General features: G+C 42.4%; 1 protein-coding gene and 1 non-coding gene across 3 annotated transcripts; one reads left to right on the top strand and one right to left on the bottom strand.

The window, feature by feature from the left end:
- Positions 1-661: 661 nt before the first annotated feature.
- Positions 662-20,660, bottom strand: CD1H11orf97 (chromosome D1 C11orf97 homolog). Of its 2 annotated transcripts, none has more exons than XM_027040039.2 (4): positions 20,468-20,660; positions 15,443-15,547; positions 4,289-4,414; positions 662-962 (listed from the first exon to the last, which is right to left on the bottom strand). In XM_027040039.2, the coding sequence occupies exons 1-4, from the start codon at positions 20,613-20,615 to the stop codon at positions 958-960; spliced, it is 384 nt and encodes a 127-aa protein (XP_026895840.1). In that variant the 5' UTR covers positions 20,616-20,660; the 3' UTR covers positions 662-957. The 2 variants fall into 2 exon arrangements, with proteins under 2 accessions (XP_026895840.1, XP_026895839.1); XM_027040038.2 differs by having other exon boundaries at positions 4,222-4,414; positions 20,468-20,659.
- On the top strand, positions 13,500-13,686 carry LOC113593842 (U2 spliceosomal RNA). Its single transcript, XR_003414202.1, has one exon. It is a non-coding gene; the product is annotated as a U2 spliceosomal RNA (small nuclear RNA).
- Positions 20,661-21,361: the final 701 nt, after the last annotated feature.

The raw sequence follows: 21,361 nt of genomic DNA, 5'->3' as shown, positions 1-21,361 counted from the left end.
GCACATGTATTACGTTTGACAAGGGGAAGGGGGAGAATAGTTTTTCCTCCTTCTTTTTAATCTGTTTTTAACCCAATAGCATTAGTAAAATCCATACTGTTTAGTAGACAAATTCTAGAGAAATGATGAGCTTACCAAACTAGCATTGAAATTGTTGTCTCTGAGACTTTCGTCTACATGGTTCATTTACTAACCTTTACCTATACCTGGATTTATTTTTGTGTTTTTTGTTTTGTTTTGTTTATTAAGTAGCCTCCATGTCAACATGGGACTCGAACTCACAACTCCCAAATCAAGAGCTGCATGCTCTACTAACTGAGCCAGCCAGGCACCCCTATTTGTTTCTTTTTAATTTTTTTTAATGTTTATTTTTGAGAGAGAAGCAGAGTGTGAGTGGGGGAGGGGCAGAGGGAGACAGAGACACAGAATCTGAAGCAGGCTCCAGGCTCTGAGCTGTCAGCACAGAGCTTGAGGTGGGGATCGAGCCCACGAACTGCAACACCATGACCTGAGCCAAAGTTGGCCACTTAACCCACTGAGCCACCTGGGGGGCCCCATTTGTTTGTTTGCTTTAATGGATGAACATACTTATACTAAGGGAAGGGTTAAGGTTTATAATATTTACCTCGAAGTAAAGACTCAGTAAACATGCCTTTGTTTTATCATGTTTCACACATTTAATAAAATAAGTTAAATCAGCAACTCAATGTATTCCAAATGTGCCAACTAAAAGTAAATATAATATTCTTCCTTGTTTCCAGGTGCTTAGCAAACTTTGCCAATAGTCTTCCATTGCCTCGGATTAATTTATAGAGGGGAATTAATACCAATAATTAGAATTACAGACTAATATACATTTTTTTTTTACACATCTTAAACTGTGAAACAAGCTTGGGCTCTTGTTTTTTCAGGCATCAGGAGAAGGAAGTTTCTTCTCACTGGAAAAATGTATTCATCTTATCCTAGAGCAAAGAAAATAGTGAACAAATAAAGCAAGTTTTTACTCTGGGGAAATGCTCTCAATCCCAACCCCCTTATAATCTAAATTTGATTTCATGTTCCCAACAGCACTTCATTTGGTAGAGCAGAGTGTAAAGGCCACACCCGTGTGATCCAGGTAATTAAAGGACCTGCCGCTCAGTCTTCCGGACCCTCAATTCTCAGAGTACAGTGTCGCGACCAGCATCGTTGGTATCACCTGGGAGCTGGTTAGAAAGGCAGAATCCCAGAGCCCACCCCAGACCTACTGTATCGGAGTCTGAGTTTTAATAAGACACCCATGTCATCTGTAGGCACATTAAAGCTTCAGAAGTGCTGGGCTGGACAACTTTAGCTGCTGTTGTTATATGCCACACGACAAGAAAGAAACGATACAAAGAAATGAATAAAACTTGTCGGTCTGAGGAAGGTAGCGGATGCTTCACAGTATCAAACAGAAACGTGTTTTAGAAGTACAATTAGACGATCGTGATTCTAAATTTAAATTTTAAGGCGCGTGTATTAAATGTTGGAAGAGTCACAACTACAATGACCATGTTGTGCATGAGGAAGAGAAAAAGAAGCACAAGTGAATAGGAAAAAGGTGGTGGTGAGGACCCGTTGAGTTATCTAACTGAAGTATACTCTATGGGAGAAGTCCCTGGAAATATTGTAATCTGTGGAAAACCTGTCACTGAAAGCATCAGTTCGAAGCTGTTACACAATACATGCAACTTTGCATGATGAACACCCTAAAATCAATAGGTCCCCTCGCTTTTCCCTCTATCTTGCATTCTATTTAATTTAGCAGTCTCAAGTAGGGAAAACCATATACTTTTGTGGAGGGAGAGACACATGTGAGTTAGCAGCAAGATGATTCTGAACATAGAGTAGGCATCCAACATGTACTTCCTGGTTTGTCATTCACTGGTCATTCTCATGACAAAAGGTGACTGAGGACCTACTTTGCCAGGCACCCTGCTAAGCATGTGGTCGTTAGTGGAAGAGACGTGGTTTGTGCTTTCATGGAGTTTCTGATACGTATGCCTTACTGCTGATCAGTTTTTAAAAACTATCTGTGGATTTTGTTCATCTATGATATTTCTGTGCCTCACGTCTACCTTTTTCATTGATGATGAGAAGAGTCTAATTCCTTGTTACCAATCTGGTTCGCATAGAATGATCAGCTGTGATCTGTATAGCAGATAGTAGGATTTCATATGGCAAAACGCAGCTGATAACTTACAGAGATGAACCTAAGATAAATAATCTAAGATATATAGATTATAATAATTATAATCTGAGATTATATAGATATAATAACCTAAGATATTATGATCACTGTTAGTGCTTGACCTGGGCTGTCGATAGAGGCCTAGAGGCTGCTAGGAAGGAAGTGTGGATGAGTAAAAATGAGGGGGAGCAATAAACAAGTCTCTCCTAACTTATATAGATGAAAATAATGTAATCATGGTCAAAATGAAACACATGTGTTTTTAATCTTATGTCCCCAACTGATGAATTGGGTCATCTATTGGACTTTTATGTCTTCAAGTGAAGGTAATTTGTTCTTCAAACCAGTCTTATAATATGGCATTTAGCAAATCATTCACTTTTTAAAATAAATTGCTTTGTGAGTTTTCTTGGAATGATGAATTTACCCACTATACTTAGAACCTGACAAATTGGGTGGAAAGTTGAAATAAACAGCCCCCGATGGGCAAGAGGCCCAGACGTGAGCTGAATCAACATTACTTCAGGACACTGCTATCTTTGTGGATTTTGAGTGGAGCCGTCTCCCAGGATCCTAACCCCACATCCCCTCAGCCTGTTGAACCCCACCCACACTGGTTCCACCCTCGGGGTCAGTGACTAGATTCTCTGCCATGATGGCCCAGAGGTTAAGAGCATCATCCCAGAAATCAGACGGACACAGGTTGGTAGTGCTGGCCTCACCACCGCCTAGACACAGGATCTTGAGTAATGTAATGTCGCTGTGCCTCAGTTTTCTTACCTGGAAAATGGAAATTAAAGCTCACATCTTATGTGAACATGTGGATTACATAGCTATATAAAACACTTAACTGTTGTGCCTGGCACATGGCAAATGGTGGCCACTAGTCCTTTATTATTGAACCCATGTCTCCATACTGGTCCTTTTTTGCTACAATGAGTCCCCTTTAGTAACCAGGGTTCTTTCTTTCTTTAGCCTTGTGTCTCTGTCTCTTAGTGACTGCATTTTTCTCCCTACTGAATCAGATCCTAGAGACTGCCTCCCAGGAGACCCTCCTCCTTTGTGCCACTTTTTCTGAGCTCTCACCCCACTCTTAGGTTCTACAGACTCCCCAGCTCTTGGGCACAGTTTGACTCAGAGAGGCTCTAATATCTAGTGCTTAAAGGCCCCTGGAGACTGGCTGTCTGGATTCTGATCTCGGAACCTCTACTCACTAGCTGAGTGGCTCTGGGTAAATTATTCACCCTTTCTGTGCCTCAGTTTCCTAACCTATCAAGTGAATCGTACCTGTTTCCTGTGGTGGTTGTAAAAATTCAGGAGATTATTATACATAAGGAGTCTGGAATTATAAGTACAACACAGCACTACCGAAGCTTGGCATTTACCCACTTATCTCTTTTCATCCTAGGGTAACCTCCCATTTGTAGAGCTACTTTTAGGATTTGTAAACCGAATCTCAGGTCCCTAGACTATCTGGACACTACTTACGCTGCTTCCATGCCAAGACCCCTGCTTTCTCCACATCCTGCCACCAATTTCCTGGCAGACACGGACTATGACAGTGAGGAATGAATAATATTTTGTTTCAACCTTTATGTGTGTCTGTGAGGAACAGTGCGCTGGGCCCAGCTTGGTGGCCTTTTACCTCAAATGGGGTGACACCAAGGGAGCCAAGCAAAGTAGTAGTCTGATTCTTCCTTAATTCCCTCCTCTTCCCTCTCCCCATTTCCACTGGTAAGCAAAGATCATCCGTCTGGAAAAAGGGACAGCCCAAGATGCCTCCCCAGCGAGGCTGGCCGTGTGCCACAAAGGCCTCCTTAGATAAAAAGGAAAGGGTCAGGAGTACAACTCAGAGGATGACCTTCTCTTGTAGCGGTGGGATAATTTGCTTAGCTGAATTGTTACTGTTTGAGTTCCACGCTGTTACATGGCTAAGCTAAAGGCAACCGGAGAGAAGCAAACCAAAAGAAGATTGAATTCTGATTGAGAACTTGAAATAAAGCATGCGCCGCTGGTCTGTGAACTAATCGGCGCCCTCAGGGGCTTCAGCAGAAGTCAGGAGTGTCCGGATCTTACTTCCCAGCCCTCCGTGCCTCGAATAGTACTTGGCTTGTGGCAGCATACTGTTTCTGCTCCGCAGTCCTGGCTTCAAGACTCCCACAGGGAGATTCCTTCTAATGCTCCAAATCCCTTCCAGGGCCACTGTCAATATTTTCAAAAGCAAGATGACAATTATTAGCTTCTTTTTAGCGCAAAATGTTTTACAAGTGTTTATGTGGTCATTATTTTTCCAGTCATTTGGGTGGAGCATTATTTTGTGTGATTAATCAAACCACCCAAGGTCTTTAGTATTTGATCTTTTATTCCAGTTTGTTCATTCAGTTATCCCCCAGGCAATTAAACCTCTATAGTGCTATTAATTAGATAATTTAACTGGCCCTAAAGAAATAGATGAAAAGTCAATATAGAAACATACATAACAAAACACAAAGGATCAGTAATAAATTAGTTAATACATAGACTTCATGCAGCCAACCCTATCTGATTCGGATTTATTTCCTAGAAGTGCAAAATATTTCCAAAGATAATATAATTAAAAGCTACCGTATCGTCAACTACATTCAACAATCTTCTAATACATTGCACTCGATGCTATTTAATCTCCCCTTGAAGGAAACAACCAGCTCACAGCAAAAACACCGTAGCAAAATATTCAGGACGTGACGACTACACATTGATACAAAGCAGACGGCAGTTTTAAGTCCTGACATCCTTCGGTAAGTATTGTTTTAGTTCATTGATTTGCACTGGATCGTCCTCCATATCCTAAAAGCATTTGTTTGGCTCTCGAGAGTCAATCAACAAGCTTTTGGTAAAAATCTACCATGCAGAAAACTGTGACCCAAGTCATGTAAGGTTATTCAGGTTAGTGCCATGTGTTGTTTTTACCATCTCTGAAGCTGCAAATCTTAGTGCCAAGTATTCTCCACAGGTCCACGGCGGCCCACTGGTCTCCACGCTAACATTTGATTCCTCCCTAAAGGATTCGGTGCCATGTGGTGATCAGGGGCACGGTGTTTGGGTTCAGGGGTGGATCTGGGTTTCAGCCTTTGCTTCACCACCTAGCAGTTGTATGACTTTGGGCAAGTCATTTAACCCACGATGTCTCAGTTTCCCCAGCTTTGAAATAGGGATGACACTTAGCTTGAAGAATTATTATAGGATTTGGATGAAATAAAGTGCTTTGTATTCAATAAATGGTAGCTATTAGTTTTACAGGGACAATAATCTTCCTATCCAAGCAGGGACTCAGATTCTATTTCCACAGGCACAATCCATGAGCTGACTCACCAAGCGGGTTGTCAGCGTTTGCCTCCCCCTCCCCACTCCTGAATGGAGTCGCTGAAGCCGGCAAGGTTAGATTTCCCCCCTCCCTCAAAGACCTTCGGTGAAGATTCCACAGTCTCCTTCTGTTAAGACCTTACAAAGTTTGAGCTGTTCCTTATACCTAACCTAAATCTTTCCGCACTGTTCCACCCAGTTTCCTCCTCTTCTATCCTGTCTAGAGACAGAAAAGAGCTGCTCTCTAGCCTCTGGGTAATATGCTCTCAGATTTAGGAGTTCACAGATATTTATTAGATACCCCCTGTGTACAACAACTGGTAAGACACCAAGGAAATAAGGGTGCCCTGGTGGCTCAGTCTGTTAGGCATGTGACTTTGGCTCAAGTCATGATCTCACAGTTCGTGGATTCGAGCCCTGTGTTGGGCTCTGTGCTGACAGCTCGGAGCCTGGAGCCTGCTTCGGATTCTGTGTCTCCCTCTCTCTCTGCCCCTCCCCCACTCACCCTCTGTCTGTCTCTCTTTCAAAAATAAACAAACATCAAAAAAAAAATTTTTTTTTTAAAGAAACCAAGGGAATAGGTTTAGTTTTGTTCCACATTGTGGGAAGTTCTGGCCAATGAAAAACCATTTGAAATCAGGAGGCAGATGTAGAAAAACCACATTAAATTTGATAGAAAAATCATACTAATCTAATACTAAGCTTTCAAATGCAATCACAGGAATATCTGGAGGTTTACAACTTACTGGGGAATACACCTCAAATGTAAATGCAGATGTTCAGTAATGTGTGACAAAAAAATCAAAGCAAAATATAGTTATGTGTAAGTATTTATTGTACTCAGGGAAAGAGGCTGCTGGGAAAAAAAAAAAAACAGCACTGCTTTGATTTGACTTGATGTTTGGATGAAGAAGTTACAGATGGTGATATGTTCAACTGGAGAAAAGGAAGCCAAGAGGGGCACCTGGGTGGCTCAGTCAGTTAAGCTTCCGACTTTGGCTCAGGTCATGATCTCAGTTTGTGGGTTCGAGCCCCACGTCAGGCTCTGTGCTGACAGCTTGGAACCTGGAGCCTGGAGCCTGCTTCAGATTCTGGGTCTCCCTCTCTCTCTGCCCCTCCCCGGCTTGTGCTCTGTCTCTTTCTCTCTTTCTCTCAAAAATGAATAAGCATTTTTAATTTTTTTTTTTTTTTTTTTTTTTTAGCCTAGAAAGAAGCACAAGTGCCTTTTGAAGCAGCTTCTTGAAAGAGAAATCCAACTCCCTCAGTTCTGGGCATGTGCATTCCAAGAGCACGAAGAAAAGACAAAGAGGGGAGGAGGGCCAGGGAGACCACAGGGCTGGCACGCAACCTGGAAAGGAAAGGGCAGCTGAGAGGAAGCAATTCAATCCCTTCTGGAAGCTCAGAATCTTCAGGAGCGTCTTCTTCCCTCCTCCCTTCTCTGCCCCCAACCCCTTCTACTCAGAGACCTTTCTAGGTGTGTGTTTGTCCTGAATGTTAAGGTTACTAAACCATGACTTTATGCTAGAAATTTTAGCCAGGAGGACCTGGCCTGGTCTTTCAGGGAAGATAAGTTTGCCCTTCAAGAATATTTTCGTTCCCTTCAGCTGTCTCTGCTTATGAGTAATGAACATTGGAGCTTGAAAAGCCAGTTTAGAGCCATATCATATGGGCTTCCTTTGTGTAAATATCGTCAAGAGATTTGACAGCAGGAAGAAAAATTTAAGCAATTTAAATTCATCTTTGGTGACTCCTAGGCTCTGTAATTACCTTAACGTGCCTTTAGTGTCTAGTAAATTCCTTTACATTGTAGGCACACAAAATATTTTTGTTGAATGAATTAATGAATAACAAACATATCCACACTTGCTGAGCGATGTTTTACATTTTCTAAATTGGTACTAACTGTAATAAATAAACAAAGCTGAAAATTAAGTTTTTATGCATTCTGGGACATATAGACACAAGTTAATGGATTTGGCAGGACACTTCAGAAAGTCATTGCAAAAGGTAATGTTGTGTAACAGAAAACTAGTAAGTGTTATTAATCGGATTTTTCATGATTACTATAACCTCTGCAGGTTGTAGCCAGGAAAATATAAAAGCGCTTGCAACTTGAAAACATTAAATTAAAACATTAATGTATTTCCACAAAGTCCTCTGTAGAAGTTCTTAGAAATGTAGAAATAGTTTTAAGATAAATGGTAAAATGATAAATGATAATACCTGTTTCACAAGCTTACCTCTTCATTTTAAAAAGTTGTAAGGAGGGGGGAAATCTTCAGGGAGTCACTAAGAATATGTGAATGATGATATAGGCTAATTCCTACCTATCCAGAACGTTCCATAAGTTGGAACTTTCCCATGAGTTCCATTCTCTTTTTTTTAATTTTTTTTTTTTTACAGTTTATTTGTTTTGAGAAAAAGAGAGAGAGAGAGAGAGAGAGAAGGATGGGCAGAGAAAGACGGAGAGAGAGAATCCCAAGCAGGCTCCCCGCTGTCAGTGCAGAGCCCAATGTGGGTCTCGATCCCACAAACCATGGGATCGTGACCTGAGCCGATAATCAAGAGTTGGACACTTCACTGGCTGAGCCACCCAGGTGCCCTCCCCCAGCCCCCGAACTCCATTCTCATCTGACAGAAGATTTGAGCAGAAAATGGCATTTGTTTGTCAGGATGATGAGACTGTTTTTGAGTAGAGGCCAGACCCTGTCCTTATCTGGCAGGAATGTGTAAATCCTCTGACAACTGTTCTACCTCCAGTTTGAACTTAACTTGAGGCAGAACTTGGAAAAGATTGTGACAGCTTTTCTTTTACTGAAGAGAATACTATCTGCTACCAATACAATTTCAATAATAATAACCTCAGAAAACATAATCTTATATTTAATATTTTTTAAATTTTTTTAAACATTTATTCATTTTTTTTGAGAGACAGAGAAAGACAGTGCGAGCAAGGGAGGGGCAGAAAGAGAGGGAGACACAGAATCTGAAGCAGGCTCAGCAGGCTCTGGGCGTTAGCACAGAGCCTAATGCGGGGCTTGAACTCGCAAACTGTGAGATCATGACCTGAGCCGAAGTCAGACGCTTAACTGACTGAGCCACCCAGGAGCCCCAATAATCTTATGTTTTAAAAGAGACATTATAAGCCAATGGCTGAGAGCAAGGACATCAGCTTCTGAAAAGCCTTTCGCACTGTGTGACAAAGGGTAAGTCACTGTACCTCCCTGAGCCTCAGCTTCCAGATCTGCAAAATGGGAATAATAAGAGTGCAGGGTCATTGCAAGGGTTGAAAGATATAATTTATAAAAACCGCAAAAATATAATAGTAATACTATTAGTTACTAATAATACTTATTATGATTACCGCCACCATCATATATATGTAGACGCCCTGGACCCACACCTACCCCTTACCCCAGCCTCCAATGCTTCTCACTGAGCCCACCTATCTCTGTACAAGGAGCCAGGAAAGAATCAAAATCCCCGAGAAGAGAGGGCTAAGCAGCCTGGAAGCCCATGTTTCCTGTGGTCACTGATGTCCTTCCCCAGATCCAAGTAAGGGGTAACAACCACCTGGGATATCTCGCCCATGTCAACGTCATCACAACGCTTTTTGTTGCTTGTTTTATTTTTGAGAGAGAGACAGAGTATGAGACGGGGAGGGGCAGAGAGAGAGGGAGACACAGAATCCGAAGCAGGCTCCAGGCTTTGAGCTGTCAGCACAGAGCCGGACGCAGGGTTCCAACCTCTGAACTTCGAGTTCCTGACCTGAGCAGAAGTCGGGCTCTTAAACGACTGCACCACCCAGGCTCCCCACCCCCCCCCCCCCCATCGTCACAACTCTTAGTAACCGCTGCCACAACACGACCACATGAACAACTAGGTAGCTCATTTCGCTGAAGGCCCCAGAAGACAAACCTGAATCTCCTACTGCCACCCAAACAAAAGTATTCCAAAATAAGGGCAATGTTTACTCCGTTACATGTCCATAAAACCTATGGGGCGCCTGGGTGGCTCAGTCAGTTCAGCGGCTGACTTCGGCTCAGGTCATGCAAGTTCGAGCCCCGCGTCGGGCTCTGTGCTGACAGCTCAGAGCCTGGAGCCTGTTTCAGATTCTGTGTCTCCCTCTTTCTGACCCTCCTTCGTTCATGCTGTATCTCTCTGTCTCAAAAATAAATAAATGTTAAAAATTTTTTTAAAAAAACCTAATTAATGCATCTTAGACTTCTTATTTACTTCCTTCAACCCAAGAAAAAGAAAATTTTGATCTTACACCGATTTCATTCAACCAGAGGAAAAGAGAAAAAGCACAGAAATAACTAAGTCCAGTGCTTCTGGGCACTTCCATAATTGTCATCATTAGTTCGGTCACAAACAAAACATGCTATGATTTAAGTTGTCTGACGTCAGGCCAACCCCCCTCTTAATAAATGGCCTAAGCTCTTTGGTAAGTTCACCCTTTGCTATGTGACCTGGCGTTTTGGTGCTTTATCGACAGTTGAGGGAAACTCCAGCCTGGATGCTTACTGAAATCTCACTTCCCTCAATCCGATTGTGGTGAGAGGATGTGGAATTCAAACAAACCCAATTAATGCATCCCTTGCTACACAAATATGCTTGCATGCATGCATATATACCTTGGGGTCCCTAGAATTTAGATTTAGATATTTAGAATTCAGATATTTTTAGATTTTCTTTAATGTCTATTTTTTTTTTTTTTGAGAGAGAGAGAGATAGAGAGACAAAGTGAGAGCAGGGGAGGGGCAGATAGAGGGAGACACAGAATCCAAACCAGGCTCCAGGCTCCAAGCTGTCAGCACAGAGCCCAAAGGGGGGCTCAAACTCACGAACCGCGAGATCATGACCTGAGCCGAAGTTGGAGGCTTAACCGACTGAGACACCCAGGCGCCTCCTAGACTTGGGTATGTCTAAGAAATAGTATAGATTGTTTATCTATAGTCATAAATTCAAATATATATAATACATGTATATATTATATATATATCTGTATATATGTAGATGCATGTATACATATATGTAGAGATATATATATCTGTATATATATGTATATATATAGTGTATCTACTAGTTAGATGTTTTATTTAAAGCAGGCCAGAGGTAGAAATAATTGGCTCTCCTACTCTTATTTTGTTCTACTTTTGTTGGAGGCATGGATACCAGAGAAACACATTTTTTCCCATTTCCACCATGAAAGGAGAAAGTCTGCAGTGGACGTGTGAACATAGCTTGTGAAATGCCCCACTTGACTGGGGAACTTCACACGCAAGGGGGAACAGAGTGGGCAGGCCAGCTAGGGTGGCATAACCCAACTCCAGTCACTGCTGCCAGCTGTGAACATCAACTTGGTCGTCACATCTCTCTTTCTCCTCCCTTGTCCCTCTTCACCCAACATAATCTAAACATCTAGATTTGTATGTAAAAAGTCCTGGTTTTTAAAATGTTGACAGCTGGTTCATATATTCAAAAATTACAACGCAGAACAAATAAATATGTCTATCTGCTTGCAAGATGAACCTGCCAGGGAAGTCAACAGTTAGGGATCCTGACCCAAACTAAGATACCCCCGACAGCCTCACTAGATGTGGGACGTGGTGATGTGGAGTGGGTATGGAGGGTGGCTCTCTGGTTTTGGACTTGGACATGAGGCCACGTCATGCATTGGGATAGGAAGGAATAAACCAAGGAGAAGCATGAGTTTTGTTTGGGACGTGCTGATGTTGCACATGGGACATCCACTAAGAGAAACTTAGCCTGGAGACACAGATTTCAGACACAGGCACATCATAATGAGGTAGTGGTAGAAAGAGTGGGAATAGTGGTGATGATCCAGGGAAAGCCAATGGAACAATCAGAAAACCGTGGGTAACACCCTGATAAACACTAATATTCGATGATGAGGATGTGTGGGAGAAAGTTCTTAAAGGAGGATGAAAAGAAACATGCAGAGAAGTGAGAGAAGAATAAGGACGTTTTAGTACCAAGGAGTGTGAGGAAGAAACAAGGTTTAAGGAGAGAACTCATCTATGAGTTGACGTATCAACTATGCCTCGTTGCAGAAATCTCAAGCCAGTCAAGGGCAGAACCGTACCCATGGGACTTAGTCATAACATGTCACTGGAAACACTATAGTGCATAAAACCCAATGGGATTTGGGGGTCAGACCTGAGTTTGGAATCTGGTTTTGCCACTTAAAGCATCACCTTGGACAGCAAAAACCTCTCAAAATCTCAGTTTTCTCATCCATAAAATGGGGATCATAATACCTACATCACGTGGCTTTTATGAGGATTTGTAGTAAGCAAAATAAAGCCCCCATCCTCAGGTAGCTTATGTGGGAGAGGTCGTCAATAAAGAAGTATACAAATAAATACTTAATTACAGGTAGCAATTTTTTAAAGAGTGGAAAGAAGAAAGTGGTATAGAACGTTAGAGAGTAATTGGAGGAGTGGGTAGTCTCTATTTTAACCTGGTAGAGACGTTACCTCCAAGAAGGTGACATTTGAGCTGAAACTTGAAGGAAAAGGGAGAAAGACATTTGATGGTCTGGGCGAAGTGTAAAGGTTCTGAGGTGGGAAGGGGTTTGGCATGTTCCAGAACATCAGGAAAATCTGTGTGGCTACGGTGGGGTGGGGAAGCATAAGGGTTGACTTCAGAAGTTGAGCAGACCACACAAGGGGACTGGGATTTCGACTAAGAATAATAAGGAGCCATCGGAGAGTTCTGAGTATGGAGGCGATGTGCAACGAGTTATGTTGTGAGAGCTCCCTCTGGGTTCTGTGTAGAGAACAGAATGGGGGGGACAGCAGTAGAAGCTGTAATAGGATGCTACTACTGGGCTTGGAAGACATGAAAGGGGCTTGGACGAGGCTGCAGTTGGGGAGATTTAGGATGTATTTCCAATGTAGACTTAACAGGATTAGCTAAGGGACTGGATAGGAAGTTTGAAGATTTGACTTTTAGATATTGGGCCTAAGCAATGGAGTGGATGGTGATGTCATGTCCTGAGATGGGGAAGAGCTGTTGAAGGGTGGTGTAGAATAAGAGTCCTGTTCTGGACACGTTAAGTTTGAGAGGCCTAATGGACACCCAGGCGGGAAGTTAAGTTATGCTTTGGGGATCTGAGGGGAAAAGAGGCCAGAGATACAAATCTTGGAATCATGAGCGCAGCGGGGCTGGATGTGATCGCTCAAGGAATGAATGTAGGGCCTGTGACTGAGCTCTCCAAAGTTTAGAGGTGAGGAGGAGGGACAGCCAGCAAAGGTGACAAAGAGTAGCACCAGCAAAACCAGGAGACTGGAGCATGGTGACCCGGAGGCTAAGTGGACAAAGTCTTTTCAAAGGGAAGGAGTCAACAATTCTGTCAGGTGCTACAGAGAAGTTGAGTGTGATGAGTTTGGGGGCTGTATTTGACTTTCAAGATCATCGGATTTGACCTTCAAGAGGAAGGTCACTCACCATCTGGAAACGAACAGTTTCCTTGGATTCACGGAAACAGAAGCCTATTTGCAATGGGTGAAGGAGTAAACAGTAAGGGCAGCAGTGGAAGCAACGGGTCTAGTGTGCTTACCGTTAACACGTAGGAATAGCTGCTATGGGCGCCGTACTAGCCCCTAAAAATTTTATGCAGAGGTCTGCGTGTATGGGACAAGCTGTGCTCTCCAGAAAGAGAAGTGATCGCTTTCATCGTGTATTCAAAGGAGTCTGTCACTGTCACTGGAAACCCTGCAGTAGGAGGCTCAGTGGCTGGCCCAGAGCGACAACACTCAGACTAAGCACCCTCCCTGTGCCAGTTCCCTGTTGTGGCCAAGGACACAGGGCTGCCAGCCTTATTCATTTTTTTTTTTTTTTTAAGAACAGAAAAAGAAAAAAAAAATCAGTAGTTCCTGTTTTCCATAAGCAAAGCCCCTTTAAAACTTAACATTCCATCGCTTCTCGGGCTTTTGGCTCAGATCAAATGCAGTGTGTGTTCTGGTCAGTTAAAATACCTGGTAAGTCCTCTACCTGAGGACAATACGTTAAGTGGATTCGGGGAGCAGGGAGATGGAATAGGAGCTCTCTCCGTCCACACATCGAGCTGGTATTGCAGTATCTCCAGGGATGGTGAACCCAAAATAAATAAATAAATGAACATAAAAATAAAAATATATAAAACTTTAATCTTCCAGAGACTGTTCTCAGTCTGGACTAAAAGACCCCCCCCCCCCCCACTGTGCGACCTCTGGTGGCTGTTTCAAAAAATGCAGCCCAAGCATTTCTATTTTATAGGAAGGATATTTGCAAAGATTGCTTAGAAAAATGAATTTTTTATAAATCATATCATATTTCCTAATCGCTTATATTGTCAAAAATCAATTGTAACCAATAACAATAATACAATATCTAGCTAGTATATACATTATAGAGTTATAAGCGCGTATATGAAATAACCCCAAAATAAAACAGTGTAAGACTTAAAAATTTTGTTAACCACTAGGGAAATTGTACATATAGGCAGAGTTCCAGAGAAGCAGTTTAGTAGAAGCATTCTACATTCAGACTTTATATTTTCCTTCCAGACACAGTATCAGTAAAACTGGCCATTTTTTGCTGGTCTCTTCTTTCGTAAGAATGGGCAATAGAGGAGGCCTAAAATCTGTTTGTATGGCTGGTTCTGTGAAGGAAAGTGGGAAAAAAAAATTGGAGAGTCTGAAAAAATGCACTTATGGGCCTGCAGCATCAGCTCTTGGGAATCCTTAGAGAATTTGGGCCCTGCTGCGGATTCAACAATCCTCCTCAGAAAATGTCAAGTTCTCTGAGTATAGGAGTCACATCTTACAGTTCTTTTCTTTCCTCTAGGAATGCTGGCACCCAAGAGATTTGCAATAAAAACCTGATTGTTTGAAAAGCATGAAATGTGCACCCAGTAGTCACTGAGAAGGAATCACGAAAACAAGGGGCTCCAGTGGTTCCGAAATAACATCTGTGAGGGATTCTGGGCTTCTAGAGCTTATCTTTTCCCAAACCATCAATGAGAACTATCAATACCCAGACCATATAACCCATAAACTATGTGTATATACAATAAAATTCTTGGATGGTTTTTTGACCTGTTTATTTAAAAAAAATTTTTTAATGTTTATTTATCCTTGAGAGAGAGAGAGCATGTGCATGAGTAGGGGAGGGGCAGGGGGAGGGAGACACAGAATCTGAAGCAGGCTCCAGGCTCCCAGCTGTCAGCACAGAGCCCTACACGGGGCTTGAACTCATGAACCGCAGGATCATGACCCTAGCCAAAGTCAGACACTCAACCAACTGAGTCACCAGGCACCCCGATTTTTTGACCTGTTTAAACGACTTTGATTCTTCTGGGTCAGCGATTTTTCAAATTGGTCCCTGCGCCATCAGCCTCAACATCAACCGTGAACTCGGTAGAAATGCAAATTGTGCCCATTCCCCACCCACCCCCCAACTACTGAGCCAGTTACTGTAGGAATGAGTCCCAGCGTTCTGCTTTTAACATGCTCTCCCCGGTAATTCTGATGAAATCGAAACTCTGGGAACCACTGTTATTGGTCATACCTATATTGATAAAGATTGAAGATGTTATTGTGCTTTTCCTGGCAAAAATTCTACTTCTCATTAAATTAAATAACTCCACCAAAAATGTGGGGCAGCAATGTAGATGCTGACGCCCAGCTCATTTTTTTCCTAAATATAAGCTTATTTGCACAGAGGTGAACTAATTATACAATTAGCTCAAGAATTTCCCAAGGATCCATTTTTCTTCTGATAGTCATGGTTTTGTAATCAATAAAATAATCACTCTCCCATCAAATAGGTAATTTCTGTTGCATTTCAAAACTACACTTCGTTTGTCACTGAGATTACCTGCAGGTGGGTTTTTAATGTGGCATTCATCTCTTTTAATATAAAGTTCTTCTTCCAGTACTTCCTTAATTCGCTTATGTGGTTCTGAATACAAGAATTTCTTCCCTGTAAAGACATTAATCAAATTAGTTACTTATCATCAATTACGCCCAACTTGCTGGCCATTATGCCCACTGAATAACTATTTTCTAAAAGGACACATCCTTCCATACAGAGAGCAGATGATTTCCCCTTGAGACTCTATTTTGGAAAAATCCCTTTCATTGTAATTTTTGGTTCTTTTGGGACTTTTGGCCGTCACATAATTTCTGAACTTTTGTGGTGAGTTTCAGATACCTCTTTTCAGGTATTATGAAGAAATAGATGGAGTTTCCTTTGTTAGCTTCAAGGTAACTCATTTATTCAATAAATCCCCTTTTTTTTTTAGTTTATTTATTTTTTGAGAGAGAGAGAGCGGGGGAGAGGCAGAGAGAGAGGAAAGGAGAGAGAGCATCCTAAGCAGACTCCACACTGTCAGCACTGAGCCGGAAGCAAGACTCAGGCTCATGAACCGTGAGATCATGATCCGAGCCGAAATCAGGAGTCAGACACTTAACCAACTGAGCCACCGAGAAGCCCCTATTCAATAAACCCTTAGTACAGACCTACTCTGTGCCAGGCATTTGGCTAGGGGCAGAGGACCTAGCAATGAATAAGACACATGTGTGCATGAAGTTTATAATCCAGATACATGACACAGAACAGCCCCAGCATTATTTAATCATTACTTTTAGAGATCAACCTGAGTTGTAGTAATGAACCACACATGGACATATGACTTTTTCCTGGCCTCTAAGCCTGGCCCTGTAGGATATCACTGCTATTGTGGAGGACTGCATTATTTGTTCTAAGCACTTTAGCAATATTTCTTCTGCTCACCCCCCGCCCCGAGCTCTGTGCTGACACTGTCTGCCCCAGTCTCTCCTGTCAGCCGCACTCTCTTGGTCTCTGAGCTTCATCATGGCCCTTCTGCCCATTCCCACCTCAAAGCCTTTGTACATTCTATTTTCGGCCTGAGCTGCCTTTCTCCTAATATTTTTGCCTGGGTAACTTCGACTCAAATTTCAAGTGCAGGCTAAAACGTCAGTTCTTTGGGGAAACTTTCCCTGACTCTACAATCTTGAAATGTCCCAGGTTACTTTTTCTCATAATACTCTCTTTTCTTTTATTTCATTTATTACAATTTGTATATGGCTTCATTTGCTTTATTTGCCATTATTTATGTAACTACTAGTTGAATATATGCCTTCCTTACCAGACCATACATACTGTAGGGCAGGAATGTTGTCTGTTCAGTCCATCCGAGTCCTAGAACACAATCTGGCACAATAATAGACCAAATATGTGTTCAAGCAGAACTCAGCATGGTTAAATTAGATAGAGTTCAAAGACTATTCTTGTGCATGAATTCCAATGCAGCCTTGTCAATGTAAGGGAACAAGTAGTTCTAATCTTAATACTCAAAAGCTCAATCCAAGGAACCATGGAAAACCTAAACAACCAAATACTTTAGCTATTTTAAGATGTGACTTTAACTCACAATAGTATGTGCCTCATCTTTTCCAGACTAACCGATACACTGGTGAATAGATTTGACTTGTGTACAGACTGGTCCAAATGAGGTAATAGACCAGTTGCCTCTGGCTGTGTGGGTCATTCCTGGTCATGGAAACTCAAACATGCCCTCAAACATGAACAAGGTAAAATTAGACACTTTCTGGGTCTCAGGTTTGTTTCCCAAAAGTTAGGAGTCCTATGAATGGGAGGTGGCAGTTAGCATTACTCAATCTTAACTTTGGTTTAAATGTTTTTGGCTAAATTAGGAGCTGAAGGAAGGAAAGGGTGTAGGAACCATGGCTAAGAAGGAAGAAAATCCTGTAACCGGTCAGTAGTACAGAAGAGATCACCTGCTCTAAGTTCAAGTCTCTTGACGAATTTCAGCTGTGCTCCTACAAGAGTTTCTGGAGGAAATCATTAAAGGTTTTGAGGAACTGTTAAAAATTATAGTGGGAAAGAGCTTAGTCTAGGCAAATATTCCCTGCTCCAAGAAGGAAGGAGGAAAGGAAGAAAGGAAGGAGGGAAGGAAGGAAAAGAAAGAAGGAAGGAAAAAGGAAAAAATTCTACAAACTCTGACATAGCAACTGGATGTTGATCTTCATCATTTTGAGTCACAGACAATGCGGAACAGTGATCACCAAGTTTTAAGGACCTACTTAAAACAATGTTATCCCAGACTAAATGGCTTTCTTTTGTTAAGAGCTAATTAACAATTGCTATAATTTATTGAATGCTACCATACATATATTGTTAGCATCTTACATATATTATTTCTCTTTCTCAAAATCACTCTATGGGCAGGGATAATTATTCCTAATTTGATAGTTGAGAAAGCAACTCTCAGAAATCACAAACCTAGTCATAAAAATTAAAAGCCAAGCCTACCTGATTCCCAAACCCCAGTTACTACACTAGCTAGATTAGGGGGATGTTGTAGCCATAATGTATCTGCATTTCAACAAAGGCATTTGATAAAGTGTATTTGTAGGAGGCAGAGCACTCATGGCAAAGATCAGGGTCTTCTAGAGGCTCCACTCGGAACTCTTGGAACCACCTCCTAATTTGGATATAGGAATTGCCAATAAATTCACCAAATGTGAGAATGGCACAGACTTGCTGAATGGCAAACTCAGGACTCAAAGGGCTGCTTGCATACCAGGAATGAAATGCTAAATTTCATAAAATGGTATTGATGGCGATAAATACACTAACTTGTTTTTAGGACGAGACAATTAACTGCATAAATATAAGGTAGGAAAAGTTTCCAAATGTTTTCAATTGGACGAAAGAGGAAAGAGAAACTAAGGATGTCATAGACTGCATTTGTTATGTATATTAATAATACAATGTACCTGCCAAAACAGCTAATGTGATCCTGGATCCGTTTAATAGAAGCATAAGGTTCAGCTCAAGGGAGGTTATCGTCCACCACGCTAGCCTAATCTGATCACATCTGGAATACTGGATTCAGTGATTTAATAAACTGGAGAATGTTGGAAGAGGTTAGCCAGCACGGTGAGAGAGCTCCAAAGAGTTTTAAAGATGACACTGAAGTCTATGAAAGATTTGGTGGCTGCTCAAATATCCACCTTCATACAATTTAAGGGTGTTTCATTGGAAAAGGACCTCATTTCACCTCTGTCTATTTCAGATCAGATCGGTGATGAGGGAGTAGAAACTACAGAGAGATTGAAGACCTTTCCAAAAAAACATTTGAAAATTGAATGGGTACTTCATGTGGGTGTGAATAGCCTGGCTCTACTTAGGCTGAGGCCCTCAGAGAAGATTCTCCGGAAGGCTGAAGCAAGAACTCCACATGCCCCACCCCCGACTTTGTGACTTCCTGAAAGTTTGGACACATGCCTTAATTCGTTACTCACTTCTCTGCAGCTTGCCCAATGCCTGGCATGCAGTAAGGAAAATTCCCAGATGGAATTTTAGTCAGAATAAGGATGTATTTAAATATACTGTACACTTAAACATACTAGATTTCATTGCTCTAAGTAAGACCCCTGCATGCTGTTGATAATAATCCAAGGAATGTGGGGCTGATGCTGAGGGAAGAGGCCCTTTCATTAGGAGACACAGGTTCTGCGGGTCCTTAATGAGGTGTCCTGGGAGCAGAGTGTGTGGCCCCCTGAGACAGGGGAGCTGAGCCCACCCCTCCCTCCTGGGGTCTGCCTGGGCACCTAAGGAACTGCTAGAGCCTGAGGCCGGTCCCTAGAGAGGCAATCAAGGAGGCAATGCAGAAGGGCTAGAAACTGCTGGTGTTCCTCTTTTGGCCTATGATATTCACCATCATCATTCCTCAGCACTCACTGAAAACCTGTAGAGCACAAGTGGGCTGTGAAACATCTGTAAATTCGCGGAACAACATGGATGAGTGCTGAGGTCTGGAGCAGACTCAGGTTTCAGCCAGGTTGGTTGTGACTGGACCAGAGCTGCCTTTACTCACTTGAATATTGTTTGTGTGTTCGGCAGGGCAAAGGAGGAAACCGTGTGTTGAAATGTGGCCCATAATTGTGAGATTCTAAAAGCCTCAGGTAGTAACAATTGATGAACTGAGAGTCCAACAGATGTGAGTTTAAGTGTTTTAAGTATTTCTCCAGCACTGACTGAACGACTGTAGGAAAGTCACTTCATTTCCTCTAATCTAGACCTCAGTTTCCTGGTCTGTAAAATGAAGGAATTGGCAAAAATGATCTACGTATTTCTGTGTGTGTGTGTGTGTGTGTGTGTATAATTTATATATACAGATTATAAATGTCTATACATTTTATTATATAGAAATTAATATATATTATTTAGATATAAATAATAATTCATATACAATATATAGTACATAATTGTACATAACATATGGAATTATATAGCAATATATTAATATATAATACGTATTTTATATATAAATATATTTATATTATTTACATATACTTCGTATATAAAATAATTTGCATTATTTATATATATTTATTATATATAAATATATTCTTATATATTTATTATATACAATTTTAAATTTATATTATATATTACAGATTTTTATAATTATAGTTTTATAATATTTTCTATGCAGATTTTATATTTACAATTTTATAATTTATACACACGTATACACACACACACACACACACACACACACACTTTTTTTTTCAATACCTTCCAGGCCAATGCCACTACCTATAGGTTGGAGGCTACTTGGGCTCAGGGAGACTTTTGTGAAGCAGGCTTTGGGGAAAGGGACCTGATCCTCTCGACCACAGTGCCATCAGCTCCCCTGCCTTTGCCGAAACGGCAGCTCTGCCCCCTCCCTCCAAAACCCTCCTGGCCCCAGCCAGTCTCACTGCGGTTTCCCCCCAGTCCCCATTTCACGCGTTCTGCACGCCACACGTCCCTCCGCGCCGGGTGCGCGACTGGAGGGGAACTCACGCTGTTTGCAAGACTCCTGGGGTCCGCCGCCGCCGGGATCCCCTCGCGCCCCGCACCCCAGTCCTGCCGGCGGCCGAGGCTGCTCCCCGTCGCGGACCGGCTCCGGCGCCGCCACCGAGGTCACCGCCACCGCTTCCTCCCGCCTCATGCCGCGGGGATCTTCGCCGGCTGCCCCCGGCCTTCTCCGCTCCTCCGCGCGCTACCTAGGGAACGCCGGGCATCTCCGGTTGCCATAGTGACTGCGGATCCTCGCGGCTGCAGAAGTTCTCAGCGTGCTTCTCCAAGGCCCTAGGTGTCCCGCGCGCCCGGGGCGGCCCTGAAGTTAGGGAGCATTGATTACCTACCCACCAAAACAAAGGACTTTCCATTAGGCTTTCGTTTGTTTCTCACTCCCACTTCGCAGGAGTAGCTTTACTATTCCCAGGTAGGGAAACTGAGATTCAGGAAAGCTAAGGAAATTGTCCGAGGTCACAGGCCCAAAGAAAAGATCACCCCCTGGAGCAGGTAGGGGTAGGAGCAGTTACTAGACAGGTGAGTTCAGGGTAAGGTCGCTAGTTTCACGTGCGTTGAGGTCATCCTGTCTCGCTCCCTGCTACACACGTGATCAAATAAATGCATGTGGAGGATCCCAAACTTTTGGATTCTAAGTTGTTTTTATTTATTTATTTTTTATTTTTTTTAACGTTTATTTATTTTTGAGACAGAGAGAGAGCATGAACAGGGGAGGGTCAGAGAGAGAGGGAGACACAGAATAGGAAGCAGACTCCAGGCTCTGAGCCATCAGCCCAGAGCCCGACGCGGGGCTCATACTCACGGACGGCGAGATCGTGACCTGAGCTGAAGTCAGCCGTTTAACCGACTGAGCCACCCAGGCGCCCCTCTAAGTTGTTTTTA

This window comes from Acinonyx jubatus, chromosome D1 (assembly GCF_027475565.1).
Source record: "Acinonyx jubatus isolate Ajub_Pintada_27869175 chromosome D1, VMU_Ajub_asm_v1.0, whole genome shotgun sequence".
Taxonomy (NCBI): Eukaryota; Metazoa; Chordata; class Mammalia; order Carnivora; family Felidae; genus Acinonyx; species Acinonyx jubatus.
Note: the sequence above shows the minus strand (reverse complement) of the source record. Positions and strands in the feature narration are given on the sequence as shown.